At 36.4% G+C, this 25134-nt stretch overlaps 1 protein-coding gene and 1 non-coding gene across 2 annotated transcripts; both read right to left on the bottom strand.

The window, feature by feature from the left end:
• Nucleotides 1-293: 293 nt before the first annotated feature.
• Nucleotides 294-5289, bottom strand: LOC141677330 (eukaryotic initiation factor 4A-3). Its single transcript, XM_074483211.1, has 8 exons — nucleotides 4819-5289; nucleotides 3716-3956; nucleotides 3494-3574; nucleotides 2939-3046; nucleotides 1799-1918; nucleotides 1160-1327; nucleotides 820-906; nucleotides 294-675 (listed from the first exon to the last, which is right to left on the bottom strand). Exons 1-8 carry the CDS (start codon nucleotides 5130-5132, stop codon nucleotides 562-564), a joined length of 1233 nt encoding a protein of 410 aa, XP_074339312.1. The 5' UTR covers nucleotides 5133-5289; the 3' UTR covers nucleotides 294-561.
• Nucleotides 5290-24045: 18756 nt separating this feature from the next.
• On the bottom strand, nucleotides 24046-24152 carry LOC141681745 (small nucleolar RNA R71). The gene has a single exon (XR_012559169.1). It is a non-coding gene; the product is annotated as a small nucleolar RNA R71 (small nucleolar RNA).
• Between the last annotated feature and the right edge of the window lie 982 nt (nucleotides 24153-25134).

Here is a 25134-nt window from a genome sequence, read left to right as displayed (position 1 = left end):
GTGCTCTTCAACTCCACAAGACCACAACTGTAATATACAGATTGGTAATATTGTATTTTGATACACCTTTATATATTGACGGAATCTGTACATGCAGGCATCGGACTTAACGCTCTACTAAAATTTTGTCGAGCCAGGTTGTTGATTTAAGATTTAACAATTACCGGAAATTGTCAGGAATAATCCTCTAACGAGGTAACAATCAATAGAGAAAGCACTGGTCTGGAAAAAGGTCGTGTTCAGGGAACAAGGAACTACTAGCCTAAATATTAAACAGAAGGCGGCAAAGAACCTAGCCAGAGAAAGCACTACTAAAGCTTCACAAATTTTCAAGTTTAAAACAACAAAATTAATTAAAAAACATACACTTCGTTACTGTGAATTCTACACTCAAATATAAGTCATAGGCTAAAGCTTCATGCCACACAGTTTGGGACACATTAAATCAGCACTCGTCCGTATTTTCACCAAACTCGGAATTCTAGAAAAGTATGTTTGACAATTCAACTCAATAAGCAAGCAAGTCCCACTTCTTTCAAGTTTCTTCACAAACTGAACATGTCATATTAAATCAGCAACATTCATTGGCATTTCATCGATCTGTGTACTGTAATATTGCTCTATGTCCCTCAGTATCTTGATGTCATCAGTCTTCACAAAGTTTATAGCAACACCCTGTAAACCATTAAGCAATAATTTGGATGAACAATATTACAATTACAACAAAAAAACTCAAGGTGATGGGATGTAGTAGAGTCCAGAAATGGTTCTTAAATCATCAATTGGGCTGTTCAAAGAGAAATTTGAATAACTAGTTACCTTGCGTCCAAAACGACCGGAACGACCAATTCGATGAATGTAAAGCTCACGATTGTTTGGAAGATCGTAATTAATCACCAAGGATACCTGAACCATAACATAACACAACCAAATGTAAGATCACCAGGATAACAAACACCAATAAACACAAATGTAGGCTGAAGTTCCAATATCTTATCCATTATATCACTTGTATAAACATTTTGAGAACTGTGGCATAATCCTGATAAAGTTTGAAGTCACCGAGTAACTAATTAAACAAGCACATGGCTAAATTTTCGTTTTTTTAAATGAAGAGCCAAACAGGCCTTTAATCAAAAAATAAATAAGTAGGACTTGCCTGTTGAACATCCAGACCCCTTGCCCAAACATCTGTTGTGATCAGAACACGAGTTGCAGCTTCCCTAAATTCTTTCATAATTGCATCTCGCTCCTTTTGAGGCATGTCTCCGTGCATTGATGAGACTGTAAAGTTATTTTCTCGCATCTTCATTGTCAGCCAATCCACCTGTCCCAATAAATATATTCTTTAAACCTCTTGCCAGAATGAGAAGCTAAAACAATACAAACAAGGCAGTAACTTTTATTTGACTCCCAGTTCATGTTGTACTTGTATAATGCTGCATACACTTGCTTCACATGGTATACAGTTTTTGCCTTGATGAAATAGAATATTTCAGTAATTTAAGTGAATAATTATTTATGTTTGGTTTGGGTTCTTCAAATCTGAGCAACTAATTCATCCAGGAAAAAAAAGAAACAGAAAGAAAAATAAGACCAATTACACATAATAAATTCAGTTTCTAAGTTGGATAGAAGTCATGAAACAAAGCTAGTGTACAACCTGTGAAAAAGAATACATCTATCGGTAAGGGTCAAGATGTGATTGTCTATGAAAAGGCCTAACTTTTTAAAGACAACTACCAAGACAAGAATGCCTAATAAAGAAAACACAAATAGAATGAGAAGAAGATCAAACCTTTCGCTTCGTGTTACAAAATATAACAGCCTGAGTGATGGTAAGAGTATCATAGAGATCACATAATGTATCAAACTTCCAATCCTCTCTTTCTACTGCAACAAAGAATTGCTTGATTCCCTGCCACATAACAAGAAATGTTGGATGTAAATTAGTTGCAAAATTAACCTTGATTATGAAGTCCTGACTATTTCCTAAAATATGTCTCTAGGACAGTGTATGTGGGTACATGTTCGTCACTTTTCAATATAAACACAAAAGTTACAATTTCTACTGCACATATAATTTGGGATATAAGATAAAAATGTTGACCAAATGCCCTGTGCCAAAAACTCTTCTGATTGTTCTTATCCTTATCTGATTATATTTTGGTATTAAAACTAGGATCTTAATTTATGGCTGCATTCCGTCGAAGATTAGAACCACAACTTTCCTTGGGGTGACTTGCCAAGCCACCTTAGATAACTTGCTTTAGCATCTAGTTATAAGGATGAAACACTTGTGCTAAAACAATGTGTAAATTTTTTTGTCACTGATACCAAATTCCTTGGTTTCTTTTAACTAAGAACGATAGGGTCCCTTGGTTGTTAAATTTTCTTTATTCTCCAATTGGCGGGTCATGTTACTGTTTGTGCCGTTAAGTATCAACCGTGTTAATCGTTTATGTTACAACGGGCATTAACTTTCCACATTTGGTTATGTTAACAGTGTTGGTATCACTGAATTAGATGGCAATACAATTTTTTATCAATCAGTTTCCTTCCTACGAAGTATTTGAGAGAACTAAAGAATTGTTTGGGTGTTCCAGTTACAAATTAAATGGTACTTTCGTCAAAGAAAATGTTTGTTCACCCGGAGAGAAATCAGGTGGAAAACATGTATTCTTCCAATGGCTCCTTGTACAAAACTTACAGAAGATGGGAATCTGTCTGAAGATCTTGAGGGATGACAAAGGTTAGTTGGCAGCTCGAATTATCCTGCAGTATAGTTTCCCTAGTTTCCTGATTGCATAGTTTACAAAATGGGACTCTAACATGTATATGCATCACTTCTTTATAGAAGTAAAGCAACTGTTTTCTCTCATATTTACAAGTAATTAGTAAAAAGTTCGAAAGAGAAAGAAGAAAGAGGAGAACTTACTTCCAGGGTCAATTCATCACGCTTCACAAGAATTCGGACAGGGTCTGTCATGAACTTGCTCGTGATCTCCAAGATCTCATTAGGAAGGGTTGCAGAAATCAGAACCACCTAAAAACCACATTCAGAACTCCAATTAAACTCTCGATTATGAGAAATACATGAGAAGTTAGTCATTCATAACCATTTTCAAGTTTAGACTTGTAAAGTCTTGCAAGTTTTTTAAGATATAATTAAGAGGTAGTACTGACTTAAAGCATGCGAGATACAAAAATATTTACAACTGCTTTACTCAGTGAGTGTGTGTTTGTGTGTGTGCAATACTGCTTTCGGCTCAAGTATGAATGAGAGGTACAGTTGTAAAGATCACATCACATGCACACTCACAGACATATTATACACACATTATAATGTACAAAACAGTAACAGCTTGTTAATGATGATTTATTGTGACATACAACTGAAGTTTTAACTCATTTCAACTGTACTACCAAAGCAAATTATAAACACATATGTTCATATAAGTCCTTGTGTCTGTAGAGAGGAGAGAGAGATCACCTGAAGCTCTGGTGGAAGATATCTATAAACATCATAAATCTGATCCTTAAACCCTCGACTCAACATCTCATCAGATTCATCCTGGTGGAATTAGAAATATTAGTGACGACCAAACAGCTCAACTGATAACATCTTTTTGGTAGGTAGGTAGGTATAATACTGTCGAAGTCCAAATATAATAAATGAACATTACTAATCAAAAGAAGAAAGAAAATGACTTACAAGAATCAATAACTTAATATCTCTTGTCCTTAAGGATCTCCTCTTGATCATGTCACAAACTCTTCCTGGAGTACCAGAGACAACTTGAACACCAGATTCTAACTTCCTAATATCTTCCCCTACACTTTTACCACCAATGCAAGCATGGGCTTTAATATTCAAGTGATTCCCAATAGCCCTTATTGTTTGTTCCGTCTGTGCTGCTAGCTCCCTTGTTGGCGACAATATCAAAGCTTGTACCCTATGCACGCATCACAAACATTAAAAACAGACTAAATAACATTATATTAGAATGCTTTGATATATCTATACTGACAGGTACTGGTAACAACTAAAAATGTCCGCGCCTAGTTGTATAAAGCACTTATTTCTAGAATAAAATCAAATATATTTCTTTAGAGCATAATGCCTGACGAAAGTCACAAGCAACCAAAGACAAAAAGACCAACTCAGGATCAGACACAAGTTTAAGTTAACGGCCTATCCAAATGTTATGAGACTGATGAAGAAAGAAAACAAATGGAAGAAGAGGAAACTAAACACGTCACTTGAAAAACGACATTCACTCCATTGGTCCCTAGTTTTAGTTTTAAACATGAAAAGTAGAAGGAATATAGATAGAAAAGATCATAAAAATATATAAAAGGATAGATCTTGAACCAAAATATGCATCCCTCTCTTTATAGCTTCATTTACCAGCTAATTACAACCTCGAGAGAACGTATAAAAAAGTAAACTAATGCACTTCCACTTCATCTCCTCCACTCCGTATTATGAAACTCGTGAACTAACAATTAGCATATAAACCAACAAAAACAAGCAATACAATCAGAATAAACCCCAAACAAATAACCTCAACAATTCAGAAATCAGAATAAGACCGTAAAAACGATTTGAAAACCCGTACACTATCAATTAGGCTAAAAAGTAACAAGCAATTCAATTAGACACAATAAAATAATTGCACACATATAAACGTAAATAAAGTAACAATTCCACTAACTACAATTATCCTTAAAAAGGACATCAATTTATCGAGATTCCACTAAATCTAAAATCATAAAAATATCGAAACAATATCGAAAACGAGACACGAGACGTACTCAGTGGAGCTAGTATTGACAATCTGGCAAACAGTCAACGCAATCATAGAAGTCTTGCCAGTACCAGACTGAGCCTGAGCAATAACATCCCGTCCCGAAATAATAGGATGAACGGCGCGTTGCTGAATAGCAGAAGGCTTATCGAAACCATAACTATAAATACCGCGGAGCAAATCGTCTTTGATGCCCATATGATCGAAGCTGAGAATGGGCTCCACGCCTTGGCTGGTCTCGAAAACGAGCTTCTCGTCGTCCATAGTGGACCGCCGCGTGCGGTTCGCTGGGATTACGGATGGGCCGCCGATTGACGCCATTGTGTGTGTGTGAATTGAAGGTGTGTTTGTGTGTGTGGAGATGAGATGAGATGATATGAGATGAACCCTAGGCTCGCTTTTTATTTGGGGGCGGGTTGGTTTCGTTTGGATTTATGATTATCCTTTTTTGTGAGGAGTGTTTGTGTGGGGCGGGGAGTTTGGGTTTTTTTGGGGTTTTATAATAGAGGCGAATTTGCTTTTTGTGGGAGAGGGAATTTACTTATTGGAAAAAATGGGATAAATGATTATTAGGCCTGATTTTATTAATTAAATTATATATAAAATTAAAAGGGTAAATTAATTTCTTTTCGCTTTATATTTAAACAATAGATAAACAATTTGGATATTGAAAAAGATATATAAAAAATGTAATACGTAACAAATTTGGATGAAATGTGAGAACGGATATTCTGACACATAAATGTGAGAACGGATATTCTGACACATATTTCTTGTAAGTAAACATATCTCATATGCCCACTTTAAGAAAGTATATTGCAATTTAAAAAAAAATAAAAATTACATCGGATACTCAATTCTAAATAGTGTATATTTCAAATGTTTAGTCTGAAAAATTGGAAAAAAACCCCAAGTGTCATTTTTTTAATACAAATGACCCTCAATGTCACTATATAAAATTTTGAACCCAAATGTCACTTCATAATATATCATCGTCTTCCGTTTTTAACGGTAGGAAAAATGTTATTTCGACTTCCGTTTCTATCTTTTTAAGTTTATTGTTCTTTCTTCTCTAACGCATTTAACACTATCTTCACTATTCATTTTCCCCTGTTTTACACAAAAGTGTTTACCAATTCATAACGCAGATTGAGGATTTACAAGTTACGGATTACTACGCTATCAACAAATTACGGGATTATTAAGTTATCTTCATCTTCTTCGTCATCAGTTTTGGGTTTACAACACTTCCATTCTACTTACATTATGGATTTTAATGTATGTTTTTCTACTTCTATGTCTTTTTTCATTTTTTCTTAAATTAATTTATCTTTTCTCGTTGATATGATTATGTGTTTATGTTGTTAGTTATTAAAAGATATGTTGGTGTTTGTTATAATGTCCATTGTGTGTTTGTATTATTGTATAGATGGGTGCATCTGGTTATTCTCTAACGTAGTAATTGGCAAAAAGTAGTACCATACATTAAAAAGTAGTATAGAACCCCGGTCAAAAGAATGCGAGTGAAGACAAAAAAATTTGCAGTACCATGTATGCCTAATTGGTAACAAGCAAGAACTTCCTAATCGATTTTAGTTACTATGTTGTTGTAAGCATTGATTGGACTGCGATTCCCAGTCATCAAGTAGGTTTCTGAGACTCCTGAAACTTCTTGGCATGGATTCTTGGCCTCAAAATATTGACATCACCCCCCTGCGAACACGGATTTGTAAACCAACTACTATGGCCAGTGCACCATGCCCCTGGGGTAGCTCTGTTACGTCCACGGTTCAATATCTTCTTGTCAATCATGTCAAGCAATGCCTCGTCTTTTGTAAACTGTCTTGCAAAAGCAGCTCCACTTTGAACCATCTGCTCATTATTCGAGATATTAATAATAGTATTTTATTATAATTTATATAATAAAATGGATTTCATCCTAGCTGAGTTGCTGTCTGCAAGGAAGGATAATTATATCTTCCCCGCCCCTCTGCAGTCAAAAGGGGCCTCCTTGTACATCATGCTAGTTTGGAATGCGGCTTTAGGCACTTAAAACGTAAAAGTGGCAGAACTCTTGTCAACTTTTGCATGTGATTAAAGTGGATAGAAAGCAAGGTCAGCAAAAAGTGCTTATGTCCCTGTAATATATTTAGCAACATTTAAAATACATGTACTGGCCTTTAATTTTGTTACTATATGACCAAATATGTTTATTGTTTTTTTGTACATAGTTGTTTATATTTGTAAGTACATTTTATATATTTTGTCATTTCATTTGAACGTTCTATAAATATCTATTTGTAGGCTATTAATCTGGGACCTATTGATGATAGTATTCTTCATCTTCAGCCCAAACATAGGTCTAGAGAGATTTGAAGGTTATGTGGTGCTGATGCTTTGAGATGTAGACGCTCTAATCCTAATAAGGATAATATTGCATTGGACCGTCGGATAATACCATTTTACAGTCTTTTGTCTTTTATGGGGTTGTTAGGGTTTCTGCATTACAACTTGATTGGAGTTTATTATCCGCTTTGGTTGAGAGGTGGAGGCTGGAGACCCATGTCTTCCATCTACCTATGGGAGAGGTGACTGTTACTCTTCAAGATGTTGTTGTCCTTTTAGGCCTCCCTGTTGATGGGCGTGCTTTTATTGTTGATGATATCCCCGGGCCTGGCGATGCTTTGCTTATTTTAGTTGCCTCCATATTTGATATTGCACCTCCTTTGACTTGCCTTAATTGAGTCGGGATTTCGTGTTCTTTTTTTTTCTTCTCTTACTCCACGGATTCTTCCGGAGACTGCATCATTAGATGAGGTAATGCATCACAGTAAGTGTTATATTTTTCATCTTATTGTTGGTGTGCTATTTACTAATACTTCTGGAGGCTGTATTCATCCGATGTACCTACCTTTTCTTCGGGTTTTGGATTTATGTGGTGAGTATGTTTGGGGAGTTGCTGTCCTTGCATTCTTGTACATAGATCTATGCAAGGGTTACAAGACAGACAAAGAGGAGGTCGTTGGATGTCTTTTGTTGCTTCAGTTATGGGCATGGGAGAGGTTGCCTACTCTTGCTCCGATCCCTAGAGGCTCGCCTTTACGTCATTCTCCTATTTTTGATGATCAGCTTGCGGGTCCACACGGAGACAGGTATAAAACCTTTTTGTGTGTTTTAATTATGCTTTTAATTTCAAATCATACTAACCATGCTTAATAAGTTAATGTAACCAACCTACTTTAATAGTTTTTAATCTTCTAGGGTTCACCAATCCCGTAATTGGATTTTAGAAATAGTTAAATTTAATTAACATGAATAAACTTGAATGAAAATATTATTGAGTTAGGGTTTGCGGTTTAGGTTTTAGGGACCTAGAGCGTAAATCCTAATAATTGCTAGGGTTTAGGGTCATGAGGCTCTAAATCCTAGGAGCTGATGTTAATAAGGTAATTTAATAAACCTACTTTAACATTTGTTAATATCTAGGGTTCACCAATCCCTTAATTGGGTTTTAGAAAATTTTAAATTTAATTAACATGAATAAACTTGAATGAAAATATTATTGAGTTAGGGTTTACAGTTTAGGTAGGCCCTAAAACCTAGAGCGTAAACCCTAATAATTGCTAGGGTTTAAGGCCGTGGGGCCCTAAACCCTAGGAGCCGATCTTAATAAGTTAATTTAATAAATCTACTTTAACAATTTTTAATATTCTAGGATTCACCAATCCCTTAATTGGGTTTTAGAAATATTTAATTTTTATTTACATTAGAATATTGAATTGATTTTATTATTTAATTTTTATTCTAAGTGGCTTGTAAGTCTTTCTTTTGAAGAGATGGTTGGTCGTACACTTTCTGTTTACCGTACAGTTCTAGATGGGCTTACAGCATCTGACTTCATATGGCAGCCTTATTCTACGGAGATCATTAATTCTTTGCCTCCTGATTGTTTGGTTGGTCGTGACATCTGGCGTTATAGAGGCCCTTGAAGGAATTTACGGATGAGCGGAAGCGCGAAATAACATTTATTCCATAAAAACCATATACCGCACATATAGAAAAACGTATAAAAGGGAAAAACTGAGGAATCGAAATCATACCTCGTGAATCGAAGCTTTATAAAATTGGAGTGCTAGCAGTTGCTCCTTAGTGTGTGAAGCACTCTACCGGTATCCACCAAGAACGATCCTCTTCGATGAACCTTTTATAAAACTGAGCTTTTATAAAATGGAGTTTTGGGAGAGAGAGAGAAGAAGAAGATGGAGGCTAGGGTTTTCACAAAACCAAAATTATGTAAATAGAATGAGCCATCTCATTCTATTTATAGGGCTCTCCTAGGGTTTTATAATATATCTTTATATATATTAACCCCCACATATTATCTTCATAAAATGCTTTAATAATAATTAAAACTATTTTAATCATTATTTCTTTTTCTTAACTATTTAGAAAATAATTCTCTCTCACATTATTTCATCAAAGAAAATATTCTTTTATGGTGTGACCCTGTAGGTTCAATATTATGCCGGTAGTAGAAATAAATAATAATAAACTTTTATTAATTATTTACATAAATACTAAAATTCACTAAATATAATTAACTGATTAATTATATTTATTCTACATCGTGAGTGAAGCTTCTCAACATATCGCGACTATCCGGATAATATGAATTCACTGCTTAGAATATCAAGAACCTGTCAGTGACTAGTTATCGTACAATGAATTCCTTCTACCCTTATAATATCCCGAATAAATACAAGACATGGATCTCGTGTCAGGCCTATCAAATTTAATCATATGATTTCTTATTCATAATACAAAGTTCATATTAATGCAAATTAGAAACTCCTTTCTAATTTCATACACTCTGGCCAGAGATTCCAGAACTCGCATACTAAGAATAACATAGGATATTCTCTTCCTATACTGGAAGGGGTAGATCCTCTATTGACGTTAACTATCTCTATACACAAATCCCTATGCCCAGAATAGACCTAATGGATGTCCTTGAGACTAAGGACTAAACCAAAGCACAATTCATTATATATAAGATACCTTTAACGATCTTAAGTCTAAGGACACTTGTACAACTATCACTCAGTGAATAACTATTGACACGTGAGTAATCTCCATTAGTTGTTCAACTTATCGAGTCATGTTCAGTGAACTTATTCCCTAATAAGCACCTACATACCAGCTATAGTGTCACCACACAAATGCCTATGAGAACAGACATCCTCCTGAAGGGAGCAAGCATAGTATGTACCAATCTTTGCGGATCCACTAACATCCGATTAGTTATCCTATGATCAGGAACTGTTTTAAGTCCAGAGTTGTCGTCTTCTAGATCTCACTATTATAATCTCATTATAATTCTAGAAGCTTTACTCTAAACTATGGAACATCTTATTTAATACACTTTAAATAGATAAAGCCCATAAAAATATAACAAGTCTTTTATTAATTCAAATGAAATTAAATAGGAATACAAGAAAGTTCTTCCTAACTCATCATACATGATTGGATTTAGGACAAACACTTTCAATCTCCCACTTGAACTAAAGCCAATCACCCTGGTATCTAATACCCATCTTCTCTTTATGATGATCAAAGTGAATCTGAGACAATGACTTTGTGAGTGGGTCTGCTACGTTGTTATGTGTGTCAACTCTCTCAATCTTGACATCTCCTCTTTCAATGATTTCCCTAATCAAATGAAAGCGTCGCAAAACATGTTTGGAATTTTTATGAGACCTAGGTTCCTTGGCTTGTGCTATTGCTGCGTTGTTATCACAATACAACACAATAGGCTCCTCAATGCTAGGAACAACTCCCAACTCAGAAACAAATTTCCTCATCCAAACGGCTTCTTTTGCAGCCTCACTTGCAGCTATATATTCTGCTTCCGCTGTGGAGTCAGCCGTTGTAGACTGTTTTGAACTCTTCCAACTAATCGCACCACCGTTCAGAGTAAACACGTACCCTGACATGGATTTGCTATCATCACTTTCTAATTGAAAACTAGAGTCAGTATAACCCTCTATTTTCAACTCAGATCCACCACCAAAAATAAGAAAAATATCCTTAGTCCTTCGCAAGTACTTAAGGATGTTCTTCACTGCTTTCCAGTGGTCTTCACCTGGATTGGACTGATATCTGCTCGTCACACTGATTGAATAAGCAACATCAGGCCTAGTACATAACATCGCGTACATGATAGATCCTATTGCTGAAGCATAAGGAATCTTACTCATACGCTCTCTTTCCTCAGGTGTCTTAGGAGACATCTTTTCGGAAAGGGACACTCCATGGCTCATCGGTATGAGACCTCTTTTGGAGTTTTCCATGCTAAACCTTTTAAGCACTTTCTGGATGTATGTACCCTGGGTAAGACCTATCATTCTTCTAGATCTATCTCTATAGATCTTCATACCGAGAATGTAGGATGCTTCTCCCAAGTCCTTCATAGTGAAGTTCTTCGATAGCCACACTTTGACTGATTGCAGTATCGGTATATCATTTCCTATAAGAAGTATGTCATCCATATACAATACAAGAAATATTACCGCGCTCCCACTAACCTTCTTGTAGACACATGGTTCATCTATGTTTTTGATAAAACCAAACTCTTTGATTGTCTCATCAAAACGGATGTTCCATCTACGAGAAGCTTGCTTTAAACCATATATGGTTCGCAGCAGCTTACACACTAGGTGTTCATTTCCCTTAGAAAGAAAACCCTCTGGATGTGTCATATACACTTCCTCTTCAAGTTTCCCATTGAGGAAGGCCGTTTTCACGTCCATTTTCCAGATCTCATAGTCGTAGTAAGCAGCAATCGCAAGCAAAATCCGAATTGATTTTAACAGGGCTACAGGCGAAAAAGTTTCATCAAAGTCAATCCCTTGTCTTTGTCTGAATCCTTTTGCTACGAGCCTGGCCTTATAGGTCTCCACCTGGCCATCTGCTCCAATCTTTCTTTTGTATACCCATTTGCACTCAATAGGCTTCACACCTTCAGATGCTTCAACCAAAGTCCATACTTGGTTGGTATACATAGATTCCATTTCGGATTTCATGGCACTTTGCCATTTCTCTGAGTCAACACTACTCATAGCCTCATTATAGGTCATAGGGTCGTCATCATCAATGATTGACAACTCACTGTCATTCTCAATGACAATGCCATAATACCTCTCAGGTTGGCGAGACACTCTCCCTGACCTACGAATGGGTTGTTCCACAGAAGGTTGTTCAGTCTGAACAGGTGTTTCCACTTGATTCGTAGTAGTTTATGCTTCTTGAACTTCATCGAGTTCAATTTTGCTCCCACTGTTTCCTTCAAGGATAAACTGCTTTTCCAAGAAGGTAGCATGTCTGGAGACAAACACCCTATGATCGGTGTAAAAGTAATACCCTAAAGTCTCTTTAGGATATCCCACAAAACTACATTTTGCGGATCGAGATTCCAGCTTATCTGGGTCAACTTTCTTGACATAAGCTGGACATCCCCAAATCTTAACGTGTTTAAGACTCGGTTTCCTTTCTTTCCATATCTCATATGGAGTTTTAGGGACAGATTTGGAAGGCACCTTATTCAGTAAATATGCTGAGGTTTCTAATGCATAACCCCACAGGAATACTGGAAGATTCGCATAGCTCATCATGGACCGAACCATGTCTAACAAAGTTCGATTTCTCCTTTCAGATACCCCATTCAACTGTGGAGTATATGGAGGAGTCCACTGGAAGACTATACCTTTTTCTTTGAGATAATCTAGAAACTCTCCATTCAAGTATTCACCACCTCGATCTGACCGAAGAGTTATAATACTATATTTGGTTTGTTTCTCCACTTCATGCTTATATTCTTTGAACTTTTCAAAGGCTTCAGACTTGTGTTTCATCAAATACACATATCCGAATCTAGATCGATCATCTATGAAAGTAATGAAGTATGAAAATCCACCCATGGCTTGTGTAGACATTGGTCCACATACATCTGTGTGTACCAATCCTAGCAAATCTGCAGCCCTCTCTCCATGTCCACTAAATGGAGATTTGGTCATTTTACCCAATAGACAAGACTCGCATGTAGGATATGATTCAAAATCAAAGGGGTCAAGTAACCCTTCCTTATGCAATGTCCGCAGTCTATTTTCACTAATATGACCAAGTCTGCAGTGCCACAAAAAAGTGATATTTTCATCATCCCTTTTTCTTTTATTAGTATGTTCAATTTGTAGTAAATTATGCTCTACGTCACATACATACAAACCATTATTTAAAATACCACTTCCATAAAGAACGTTATCTCTAAGAATTGAACATTTATTATTCTGAATAAAAAATGAAAATCCATCCAAGTCTAACATGGGAATAGAAATAATATTCCTCACAATCGAAGGAACAAAATAACAATTATTTAAAACAATAGTCTTGCCCGTAGGCATATGTAAATGAAATGATCCTACAGCTTCAACCACAACTCTTGCTCCATTTCCCATCCGTAGAATCACCTCCTCTTCCTGAAGAGTCCTACTTCTCCTTAGTCCCTGCAATGAATTGCAAATATGAGAACCACAGGCGGTATCTAATACCCAAGTAGAAATTTGATTTAATGACATATTCACTTCAATCATGAACATACCTGAAGCAGAAAAGGTAGTCTCACTACCCTTCTTCTTCTTCAATTCTGCAAGGTAAACCTTGCAGTTCCTCTTCCAGTGCCCCACCTTGTTACAGTGAAAGCAAACAACTTTGCTCTTAGGGTCTTCAGCTTTTGGTGGAACAGGCTTTTTTTCACCTACTTTCTTCTTCTTGGAAGGGTTCTTCTTCCTTTTCTTAGGATTGGAACCTTCACCAATTAGAAGAACAGAGCTCTTCTTAGGGGGAAAATTCGATTCCGCAGTCTTCAACATGTTGTGGAGTTCAGCCAGGCTGACATCCAGCTTATTCATGTGAAAGTTCACAACAAACTGCGAAAGCGAACCCGGAAGTGATTGCAAGACCAAGTCTTGGCTCAGCTCCCCATCCATGGCAAAACCAAGTTGTCCAAGATATTCAATCAAATTGATCATCTTAAGTACATGGTCATTCACGGATGATCCCTCAGACATCCTACAACCGAACAGCTCCTTCGATATCTCATATCGAGCTGTCCTCCCTGCCACATCATACAACTCTTGTAGATGCATAAGGATAGTGTGAGCATCCATATGCTCATGCTGCTTCTGTAGCTCAATGTTCATGGAAGCTAGCATGATGCATTGAGCAACATTTGCATCATCTATCCACTTACGATACACAACATGTTCATCATTATGTGCATCGTTAGCAGGTTCAGTAGGCTTAGGTGAGTCAAGCACATATTCTAGCTTCTCCACCCTGAGAACAATTCTCAAGTTTCGAAGCCAGTCAGCAAAATTAGGACCAGTCAACTTGTGAGCATCTAGTATACTCCGGAGTGATAGTGCAGAAGACATAACGAATATAGTAAATCTGTAAATGATAAACACATAACAACACGTAGCAAATATTCAATTTTATTTCTAAACACTATATGAATCAGGTCTTTATTCATAAGTGGCTCCCACTAGTTTATCTAATTTATACAACCCCTAAGTGAAAATTAGGCATTCATAATACTAGTGGGAATTGGGATCCTACATTCCATTACACAACCTCGACTGTAGCACGAAACGTCATGTGATGTTCAATAGGCAGACAACTCTTGTCAATTACATCTTATGTTATTCCCTAATATAATTTTAGCCTCTTGAATAATTGAGTCACGGCTGTAGCACGACAAACTCAATATTCTAAGTCAAGTCTAACCCAACATTTCGTACAATTGAATCAGTCTCCAATGGCCCACGGCTGTAGCACGTAACGACCTTTAGATTCTAATTCAATGTACACATCTCTATGTAATAGAAAGTATTTCTTATTTCGAAATCAAAGCCCTTGGCTGTAGCACGAAATGACAATGATTTAAAAATAAGAACCACTTTCTATCATATTGGAAGGCTATGACCAACACAAGCCCGTTGTGTCATTGACCAATTACTACTTGATATTATTTAATTTTAGAGGGATTATATTACGTTACAATCATAATCATATTATAAAGAGATTCTTCCTTTTAAATTAAATATTTCAAATCAATAATCGATAATCAGATGATTCCCAGATCGGGTGGAGCATTGTCAAGAGGCGTCACTTAATAACCCTTTCTTACAGATAGAAATCTGTTGTTGACAGAATCATCCTTTCTCTCAAAATTGAAAATTCATATTTAATTACGTGTTTCATAAACACAAGAATCTCATGATTGTATTCATAATATTATTGTCAAGGAAAGAAACGATTCATATTCTAGATTTTCTAGAGCACGCCTTATATTGATTTAAGTTCACCTAAATCTATCATCGCATGGTAAACACAGGCATATATCTCATATATATATATAAAAATAAATAAACAAGTAAGCATGCAAGTAATATCATGTCACACATTGATATAATGATGTATGGATTTATTATAGCATTTAAAAGCAATTAAAATAATTAAAACATGTTTTAAAACACTTTCGGGAATATAAACAGTTCAAAAATTTTATATTAAAAATATATTTGACCACTCCATTAGATCCGTCTCGGAAAAACGAATCCAACGATATATTGCACGCCCAAAACGGAGTTACGAAACTCCCAAAAATCAAATTTTAAAAAGACAGATGGGCTGTAACGCATTACAGGATTGCGTTACAATCCCTGTAACGCATTCTGGTAATGCGTTACAGCCCTTTTAAGCCATTAAAGGGTGTAACGCATCCCGGAAATGCACAACAGGGTGTAACGCATTCCGGAAATGCGCAACACCCCCACGCGTGCGCCTCACGCGCCCGTAACAGCCGACTGTTGGCAACAACAGTTTTTTTTCTTTTGTTTCTTCTTCTCCTGTCGTTTCCGCTACCAGCCGTTACAAAATTAAAAAGATGAAACCCCCTTTCCCTTTACTCCCTTATTAATAACTCTTTATTAATTTATTATTTTAATTTTATTATTAATAAATTAATTAACATTTAATTAATAAATTAATAAAAATCAAAATAATATGATTTCTCAAATCAGGGAGTAGCAGAAAATTATCAAATCAGCCATGGGTCCTTGTGCAAATTTTAATCATAATTATTCACATGCATAATTATTCCATTAATTTTAATTAAAACAATTTTTAAAAAATTCATAACAAATAATCTACACATCACAAAATTATGAAAAAAATACCTAGACAATCTACAACACTTGTAGAACCCAGATCAGTAGTCAAAATATTATACAAAAATTATTTCGAATTAATTCATAATTAAATCTAAATAAACTTGCAAAAATCATAACAAATCCATACATGCATTAAAAAATCTAAATTTTTTTATATGAATCTCTATATGCAGAACCTAGCTCTGATGCCAATGAAGAAATTTACGGATGAGCGGAAGCGTGAAATAACATTTATTTCGTAAAACCATATACCGCACATATAGAAAAACGTATAAAAGGGAAAAACTGAAGAATCGAAATCATATCTCGTGAATCGAAACTTTATAAAATTGGAGTGCTAACAGTTGCTCCTCAGTGTGTGAAGCACTCTACCGGTATCCACCAAGAACGATCCTCTTCGATGAACCTTTTATAAAACCGAGCTTTTATAAAATGAAGTTTTGGGAGAGAGAGAGAGAGAGAGGAAGAAGATGGAGGCTAGGATTTTCACAAAACCAAAATTATGTAAATAGAATGAGCCATCTCATTCTATTTATAGGGCTCTCCTAGGGTTTTATAATATATCTTTATATATATTAACCCCCACATATTATCTTCATAAAATGCTTTAATAATAATTAAAACTATTTTAATCATTATTTCTTTTTCTTAACTATTTAGAAAATAATTCTCTCTCTCATTATTTCATCAAAGAAAATATTCTTTTATGGTGTGACCCTGTAGGTTCAATATTATGCCGGTAGTAGAAATAAATAATAATAAACTTTTTATTTACATGAATACTAAAATTCACTAAATATAATTAACTGATTAATTATATTTATTCTACACCGTGAGTGATGCTTCTCAACATATCGCGACTATCCGGATAATATGAATTCACTGCTTAGAATATTAAGAACATGTTAGTGACTAGTTACAATGAATTCCTTCTACCCTTATAATATCCCGAATAAATATAAGGCATGGATCTCGTGTCAGGCCTATCAAATTTAATCATATGATTTCTTATCTATAATGCAAAGTTCATATTAATGCAAATTAGAAACTCCTTTCTAATTTCATACACTCTGGCCCGAGATTCCAGAACTCACATACTAAGAATAACATAGGATATTCTCTTCCTATACTGGAAGGGGTAGATCCTCTATTGACGTTAACTATCTCTATACACAAATCCCTATGCCCAGAATAGACCTAATGGATGTCCTTGAGACTAAGGACTAAACCAAAACACAGTTCATTATATATAAGATACCTTTAAAGATCTCAAGTCTAAGGACACTTGTACAACTATCACTCAGTGAATAACTATTGACACGTGAGTAATCTCCATTAGTTGTTCAACTTATCGAGTCATGTACAGTGAACTTATTCCCTAATAAGCACCTACATACCAGCTATAGTGTCACCACACAAATGCCTATGAGAACAGACATCCTCCTGAAGGGAGCAAGCATAGTATGTACCAATCTTTGCGGATCCACTAACATCTGATTAGTTATCCTATGATCAGGAACTGTTTTAAGTCCAGAGTTGTCGTCTTCTAGATCTCACTATTATAATCTCATTATAATTCTAGAAGCTTTACTCTAAACTATGGAACATCTTATTTAATACACTTTAAATAGATAAAGCCCATAAAAATATAACAAGTCTTTTATTAATTCAAATGAAATCAAATAGGAATACAAGAAAGTTCTTCCTAACTCATCATACATGATTGAATTTAGGACAAACACTTTCAGCCCTATCCTTTGGGGTAAAATGTCTAATTGGTCACTGTACTCGCACATAACTTGCAAGTAGATCACCAAGTTGAAAAAGATTTCAGTCAACTAATAAAGTAATTAAAAACTTTCAACTTAGTTATAGCCGTTAGCAAAGTTAAAAATCTAACATTGTGCTGACATGGATGTGCCTACATGGCAATACTCACCCAATACCAGTTAGTCAGTGTTTAATAACCCGACCCAATCTTCCCCTTATAACAAGCTAATTGAACCCTTTCACTCCATTCCTCCCATTCTTCTATATTCTTGAGAAAAAAATGAGTTCTTATTCCTCAAACTCTACTAGGTTTCGTGGAGATTGAAGAATTACAAGTTCAAATGGGATGGGGATTGTCAACTTCTACAGTGGGATCGAAGCTGGTGTGTGGGCAGCCTGGAAACCTGGAACCAAAAACCCAGGTCGGAAGTTCTGTTATTCCCTAACAATACAACAAGAATTACAGAAGGGGGGTCGAATGTAATTCTGACTACTTTTTCAAGATTTTAAAACAGTTCTAACTCGATGAATATATAAGTGTTTGATTTGCAGATTGCGGAATGAAGTAGTTATATAATCAAAACACAAAGTAATAAAAACACAAGCTTTTAAAACTTTTTGGTGGATTTCAAAGTATACACCATATATATATATATATATATATATATATATATATATATATCGAATGAGAACTCTGTATAGCTTGAATAGCTCACAACCGCTTACAAGTAGAACAAACAAACTACAGAGAGATTCTTGACAAATACAGTTTTTTCTATCTCTCTTTTAAAATGTGTTTACTTAGTTGTTGTTCTTATTGTTCTACTAGCTACACTTGGTTTATATATCACCAAGTTTACATGACAATAAGACAAGATAATAAAACAAAACATATCTAGTCTAACTCCATGCTACTTCACTACTCTATTCCAGCATCTTTGAATATGTTCACAATTGCATGGAAATGGTAATGCTTCTTTGTTCTCAAATTCCTGCTTAACAGGCTGCCACATTCCTTTTGCAAACACCCAACGCATGTGACTGTGCTGTCACTGTCAACAGATATTTGAATTTGATCATCCGTCGGATACATGTTTGTCATCCGTCGGATAGCTTTGTTGATCATCCGTCGGGTAGCTATGTTGATCATCTGTCGGGTAGCTATTTGTCACTTGACTCCATTTCACTTACACATAATTACAAGACATCTCATATTTATAATTAATCAACCTACTCTGCATATCTACCAGTAGTCAACATGACTCATATGCTCCTACAGAATCTACACAAAGTTGTTTGCAGAAATGTGCTACAATTCTTATTATTACATAAGCTACTCACCTGGTGGATGTCAAATTATCATCCGTCGGGACTATATTAAATCATTCATCAGGACTATATTTGATCATCCGTTGAGTGCTACAAAATTCACTAAGTTAAGTCTACTAAGGTGTTTTGTTTAATTTATCATCAAGTTCACAACATATTCCTAACAATCTCCCCCAATTTATGTCTACTGGAATTGTAGCCATAAATTAAGAGAAACTTGATGATAACAAAACATCCTAAAGATACAGAATAAAAATACTAGATAAAACTGATAAGTGCTACAATGTTTACTGAAAATTAAACAAAGCAAAGTATACAAAGAAGTTGCTCACAATCATTGTCAAGGTGCTCCTCTAGCCTGAGCAGATAAATTTATTTCCTTGATTGTCTAGATTTCTTCCCAAGCCTCATGTTGTTCTCTTCTATCTGACTTTGGAGTTGTCAATGAAATTCAAGTTCATCAGCTTCTGAGAGATCTAGCATTTCTTGCATTTCCAATAGAGTCTCATTGCTAGAGATACTCAACTGGTCCTCCAATCTAAAGAATCTTCTAACTCCCTTTTCATCCCTGAATTCCATCAGCCAATAAGTCCTCAAATGCACTCTCTTTCCTGTGAAGGGAATTGCTAGAGTCTTTGGAAGTGCATCATTGGCTTTATTACTCCTTAGCTCTTCTATCCTCTTTAAAACCAGTTTCCTTGCAGTTATATTGAACCCAAAGTTCTTCTTGAAGGATGAAAAGACTTTAATCAGAACATATTGGCTTTCTTGAAGAATCCTGTGGAGTGGCCATATGATCTCTTTCCCTCCCTTGTATTTGAATACCAACCTTTCAGGGAGATGTTTGTGAGCATCAATCCCTCTAACTTCTTCCAATTCATCTAAGTAGAGGTTTATATCAGAGAACTCCTTGATGTTACAAATGCATAACAGATCTCCCTTATTGACTGTAGATTGAGATTTTGTTAGGGTTTTGGATTTGAGAGTCACAGGCTTCACTTTCTTGCTTGCTCTAGTCTTTGTCTTCTTTGGCTTGTTGAAGATTGGATAGTTTAGTTCATGGATTGGCAAACTATCCCAGTCAACTGGCTCATCTTTTGGAATTATGGGCTCACCATGAATATTTCTTGTTGGATCCACCACCTTGAATTCTTCAAATACAATTGAGGGTTTTGATGTCTGAGTTGAAGTTGTAGACTTTTTGGGAATGTAGTCTTCCATTTCCTCATCACTGAAGTCCAATTTTCTTTTGGAGTGGAGCTTGTATCTGAATCTTCTTTTCTGTTGTGGTTCATTTTGCACTTTCTGATCTTGAGGTTCAGTAATTACAGATGGTTGTGCAGAATTCTCAGTTGTAGTCTTTATAGCTTGAAGTTTGGCCAAGATATCAGCTTGCTCCTTCTTTTATTTGAGCTTCTTAGCATCTAAGGCAGCTTGCTTCTTTTCTTACCTGATTCTTTCCTTCTCTTCCTTTTTAGCTTCTACAAACTGAGGGTGTCCAGCCACCACACAGATTTCTTTACCATTTCTGTAAATCTTAGCAATTCTTCTTTTAAGCGTTGAATCAGTAGGATCCTTGAAAAATATAATTGACCTAGCCAATAGCTTCTTCTCATCTTGCCTAAGTGTCTCATACACAATATCCATAGGATTTTTGTCTGAAAACCTTGAGTAGTTTCTTTTAGGCTTCATGATAAGATTTTCTTTTGGAGATTTGATGCAAAATGTTTGGCCTTTTTCCGGATAATTCATACTCATTTCATTCACAGAAATATGCTTGACTTGAGAGTGATGATTGAAGACTTTGTCTGATTTCTGAATTGGCTGCATCTATCTTTCTCCATTTATCATCTAGTTCCTTCTCCACAGCTGCAACATCAAGCATCTTAGGAATTGACTTTGACTCAAGCTTAGCAGCTGCTATGTGGATCAGATCAATATTGTCCAACACTGGTGGCTTTGGCAGAGTAATTTCTGGAACAATTACTTGGCTAATTTGTACATTTACCACTTTCTCCCCCTCACTAGATGGCTCTGTTTGACTGACTTGAGATAGAGATTTCTCCCCCTTTTTGTTATCATCAAGGAGAGCGGAGGAAGAAGATTGTGCATCCACCAGTTGTTACAGCAGTTGAGTTTGTTGTGCTTGATGTAGATGTATAGCTGTGAGAGAAGCTTCTATAGCAGTCATCCTTTTATCCAATGACTCCACTTTTGTGGCAAGATCAGAGTTCTTCCTTAGTTGTCTCTTAATATCAAGCATTGTTGCTTCTGGAAGTTTAGCATCTAATCTTTCAGAAATATCCTTCTTCACTTGATCAATCTCAGTCTTGATAGAAGTGACATCCTAATTGTGTTGAAGGCCTTGGATTTGATGTATTTGTAGAGAAGTGAGATGTGCCTGTAAGAGCATCCTGGTACCAGCATCTGTTATAGATTGAAGAGCATTATGTGTCTCTTGGATTTGATGGATGAGAGTGATCTTGAAATGTTGAAGATCACATTCCTTGGAGAATGCCCAAGATGGTAGGCCAGAACTAGAGTTGGTGCCTGCTGCTCCCCCTATATCAATGGGCTCTTCACTATCATCATCATCATCATCTCCAAAAAGATCTTCAGATTCACCAGTGCCACAATCTATATCATCATCAGCTTTAGGCGGCATGGCTTTGATGACATCCTTAGCTCTTTGCATGGATTGAGTGGTGTGCACCAAATTAAGTATTCTTTCAGCCTCCTCATTGCCTTGTACAACTAGTGTTTGATAAGCTGTAACAGGATGAGTAAATGTCTCAGCATCTAGGGAAATAGAATCTATGATAGCTTGATATTCTTGCTGAAATAGTCTTTTCCTTTCCGCATCATTGACATTCATTGACTCACTTGCAATGGTGTCCATCTTTATCACTCTTGTACCTGTATTTCTCTCAATATTTCTCTCTTTTTGCATCATGGGCTCCCCTTGTCTTCCTACCCTCACACCCTCACCTTCACCATCTAAGGTGGGACTCCTCTCACTCACTTTTTCCCGCTCAGGAATGTTGAGCGGCCGCGCAGGGACGGATTTTCAGAATTAATATTTTAGATTCCTATTTCTATTTGACTTCCAACTTCTGAGTTAGCTGGACTTTATGGGACTCCTATATAAGTAGATTTCAGAGACGTTTCATAAAAGGTTGGATCGTAGTATTAATCGAAGAGCGAGGAGATAAGGAAGAAGACCGTTTTAGCACACCGTAACAAAGATGAAGCATATTTTCTTGTGATTCTTTATTTCGTTGTATCGTTGGATGCTAGTTTTCTTTAATTTGAACCTATTTACTCTTGTGACGTACTCTGGTTTAATATAAGTAGTTTTAGTTATTATTCTCGTGTGTTATTATCATGTTTTCATATGAACCCATGATGACGATGAGTGCTATCATGGGCTAATCGTGATCATGAGGTCGTAACGGATTTACTATGGAATTCTTTAGTTAGTTGTTTAATACCTTAGTGTGTGATGATTGTATGATATCTAGTATTGGTTGTGCGTATTCGTCTTATGTGCGTCGCGAACATATAAGATAGGGTGTTAATCTCTTGTGAAGCGACGGTGGATCTTGATATTTAGAACTTGCCATGCTAGCATAGGTTCATGTAAGAGTATGCATGATTAGTGGGTAACTTTAACCATTTTATTCGCCCTGTGTAATCAAAAGGAATAACTTGTGCTTAAATCGTTATGTTGTCGATTTCTGTAGACATATAGGGACTCAACATAATTGATGCCTATTCAACTTCTATCTTAATTGTGGATGCTTGGTAGAATGGTATTAGTACAATGAAAATTGGCTTTTATCAGTTTCGTGTTATTCGATTAATATCATCACTGTTGCATGCTAAAGGTAATAACAATAGCTATTGAAGGAAGTAGTAATGAAGTTGTGATCTCATGAGTGTTTTAATATTGTTAATTCAAGTGTTAATTAAGTGTTTAATTCTCGTAGTTAATTGTAGTTAATAACTAGTTAATCAAATCTAAGTGTTATTGTCTTAACATTGAGAAGTAATCATACACTGGTGAGTGAGTTTAATTGAACATAATTAGTCTGAGTCTCTGTGGGAACGAACTAGAAAGTATTCTATATTACTTGCGAACGCGTATACTTGCGTGTGTTATTAGCGCGTGTTTTCACCCTAACAAGTTTTTGGCGCCATTGCCAGGGACTCGGCATATTTGTTTAGTTTATGTACTTACCATCATTGGTCATTAGGACTCAGTGATTAAGACGTGTTACTTATTGTTTCCGGTTGTGTTTCAGGTACTTTAGCGAGCATTTATGCAAACTCGTTCTCGTACTCACAAGAGGACTTTAGATACGGCTGAGGAGACAGACGAAGTTCTTGATATTCCGGAGAAGATAGATTTTGAAGATTCGGATTCAAGAAGTGAGCAGAAAGAGCTAGTAACCATGGGTGATCGTTTAGTTCCGGCAGATCCAGCTCTTATGGACTTTTCTCGGCCCAAAATTGATGACATTCAGTCTAGCATCATGCACCCGGCTATTGAGGCTAATAACTTTGAAATCAAGCCGGGCACTATTCAGATGGTGCAGAATTCTGTTTCTTTCGGAGGTGCTGCGACTGAAGACCCCAACATGCACATAAGGAATTTTGTCGAGATCTGCAGTACTTTCAAATATAATGGTGTGACTGATGAGGCTATCAAGCTGAGGCTTTTCTCATTCTCTCTGTAGGATAAAGCTAAGGACTGGTTACATTCTGAACCAGCTGGGTCTATCACTACTTGGAAAGATCTTGCGCAAAAGTTTCTGGTTAAGTTTTATCCAATGGCGAAGACTGCGGCTATGAGGAGTGCTCTTACTCAGTTTGCGCAGTAACCTACAGAATATATGTGCGAAGCTTGGGAGCGCTACAAGGAGATGTTGAGAAAGTGTCCACATCATGGAATGCCTGATTAGATGGTGATCATTGGTTTCTATAATGGTTTGGGGGCCCAATCTCGGCCCATGCTCGATGCAGCAGCTGGAGGCGCCTTGTGGGCCAAAAGCTATACTGAGGCTTATAATCTTATTGAGACTATGGTTGTAAATGAGCATCAAAACCCAACTCAAAGGATGATGCCTGAGAAGGTAACGGGTATTCTGGAAGTCGATGCAGCTACAACTATTGCAGCGCAGCTCCAAGCGCTGTCTATGAAGGTCGATTCTCTAGCCATCTATGGGGTCAATCAGATAGCTATGGTATGTGAGCTTTGTGCAGGTTCTCATGCTACGGATCAGTGTTCTCTTGTTAATGAATCTGTTCAGTATGTGAATAATTATCAGCGACATCAGCAACCTGTGCCAGCTACTTATCATCCTAACAACAGAAATCATCCAAATTTCAGCTGGAGTAATAATCAGAATGCTATTCAGCAACCATATCAGCAAGGCGTAAGTAAACAGTTCAATCCACCTGGATTCCAGCAACCACAACATTATGCTCAAAGGCAATCATATCCTCAACAAGGAGGTGCAACTCCACCCTCTAGTGCTGATTTTGAGGAACTTAAGCTGTTGTGCAAAAGTCAGGCGGTTTCTATCAAGACCTTGGAAAATCAAATCGGTCAAATAGCCAATGCAGTGCTCAATCATCAACCTGGCACACTTCCCAGTGATACTGAAGTGCCAGGCAGGAAGGAAGCTAAAGAGCAAGTCACGGCTATTACCTTAAGGTCTGGAAAAGTTGCTGATACTGAAAAAGCAAAAGAAGGAGAAGCTGAAGCTGGTGATGAAGAAGCTAAGCAAAAGGAGAAAGCGGCGGAACCAAGGAAGATTACCGTTGAACACACTCTGCCTGAGGATAATACAGGGGAGAAACAGCTCTATCCTCCACCACCTTTCCCTAAGAGATTGTAACAACAAAAGCTGGATAAGCAGTTCGGTAAGTTT

This window comes from Apium graveolens, chromosome 8, assembly GCF_009905375.1.
Source record: "Apium graveolens cultivar Ventura chromosome 8, ASM990537v1, whole genome shotgun sequence".
NCBI lineage: Eukaryota > Viridiplantae > Streptophyta > Magnoliopsida > Apiales > Apiaceae > Apium > Apium graveolens.
Note: the sequence above shows the minus strand (reverse complement) of the source record. Positions and strands in the feature narration are given on the sequence as shown.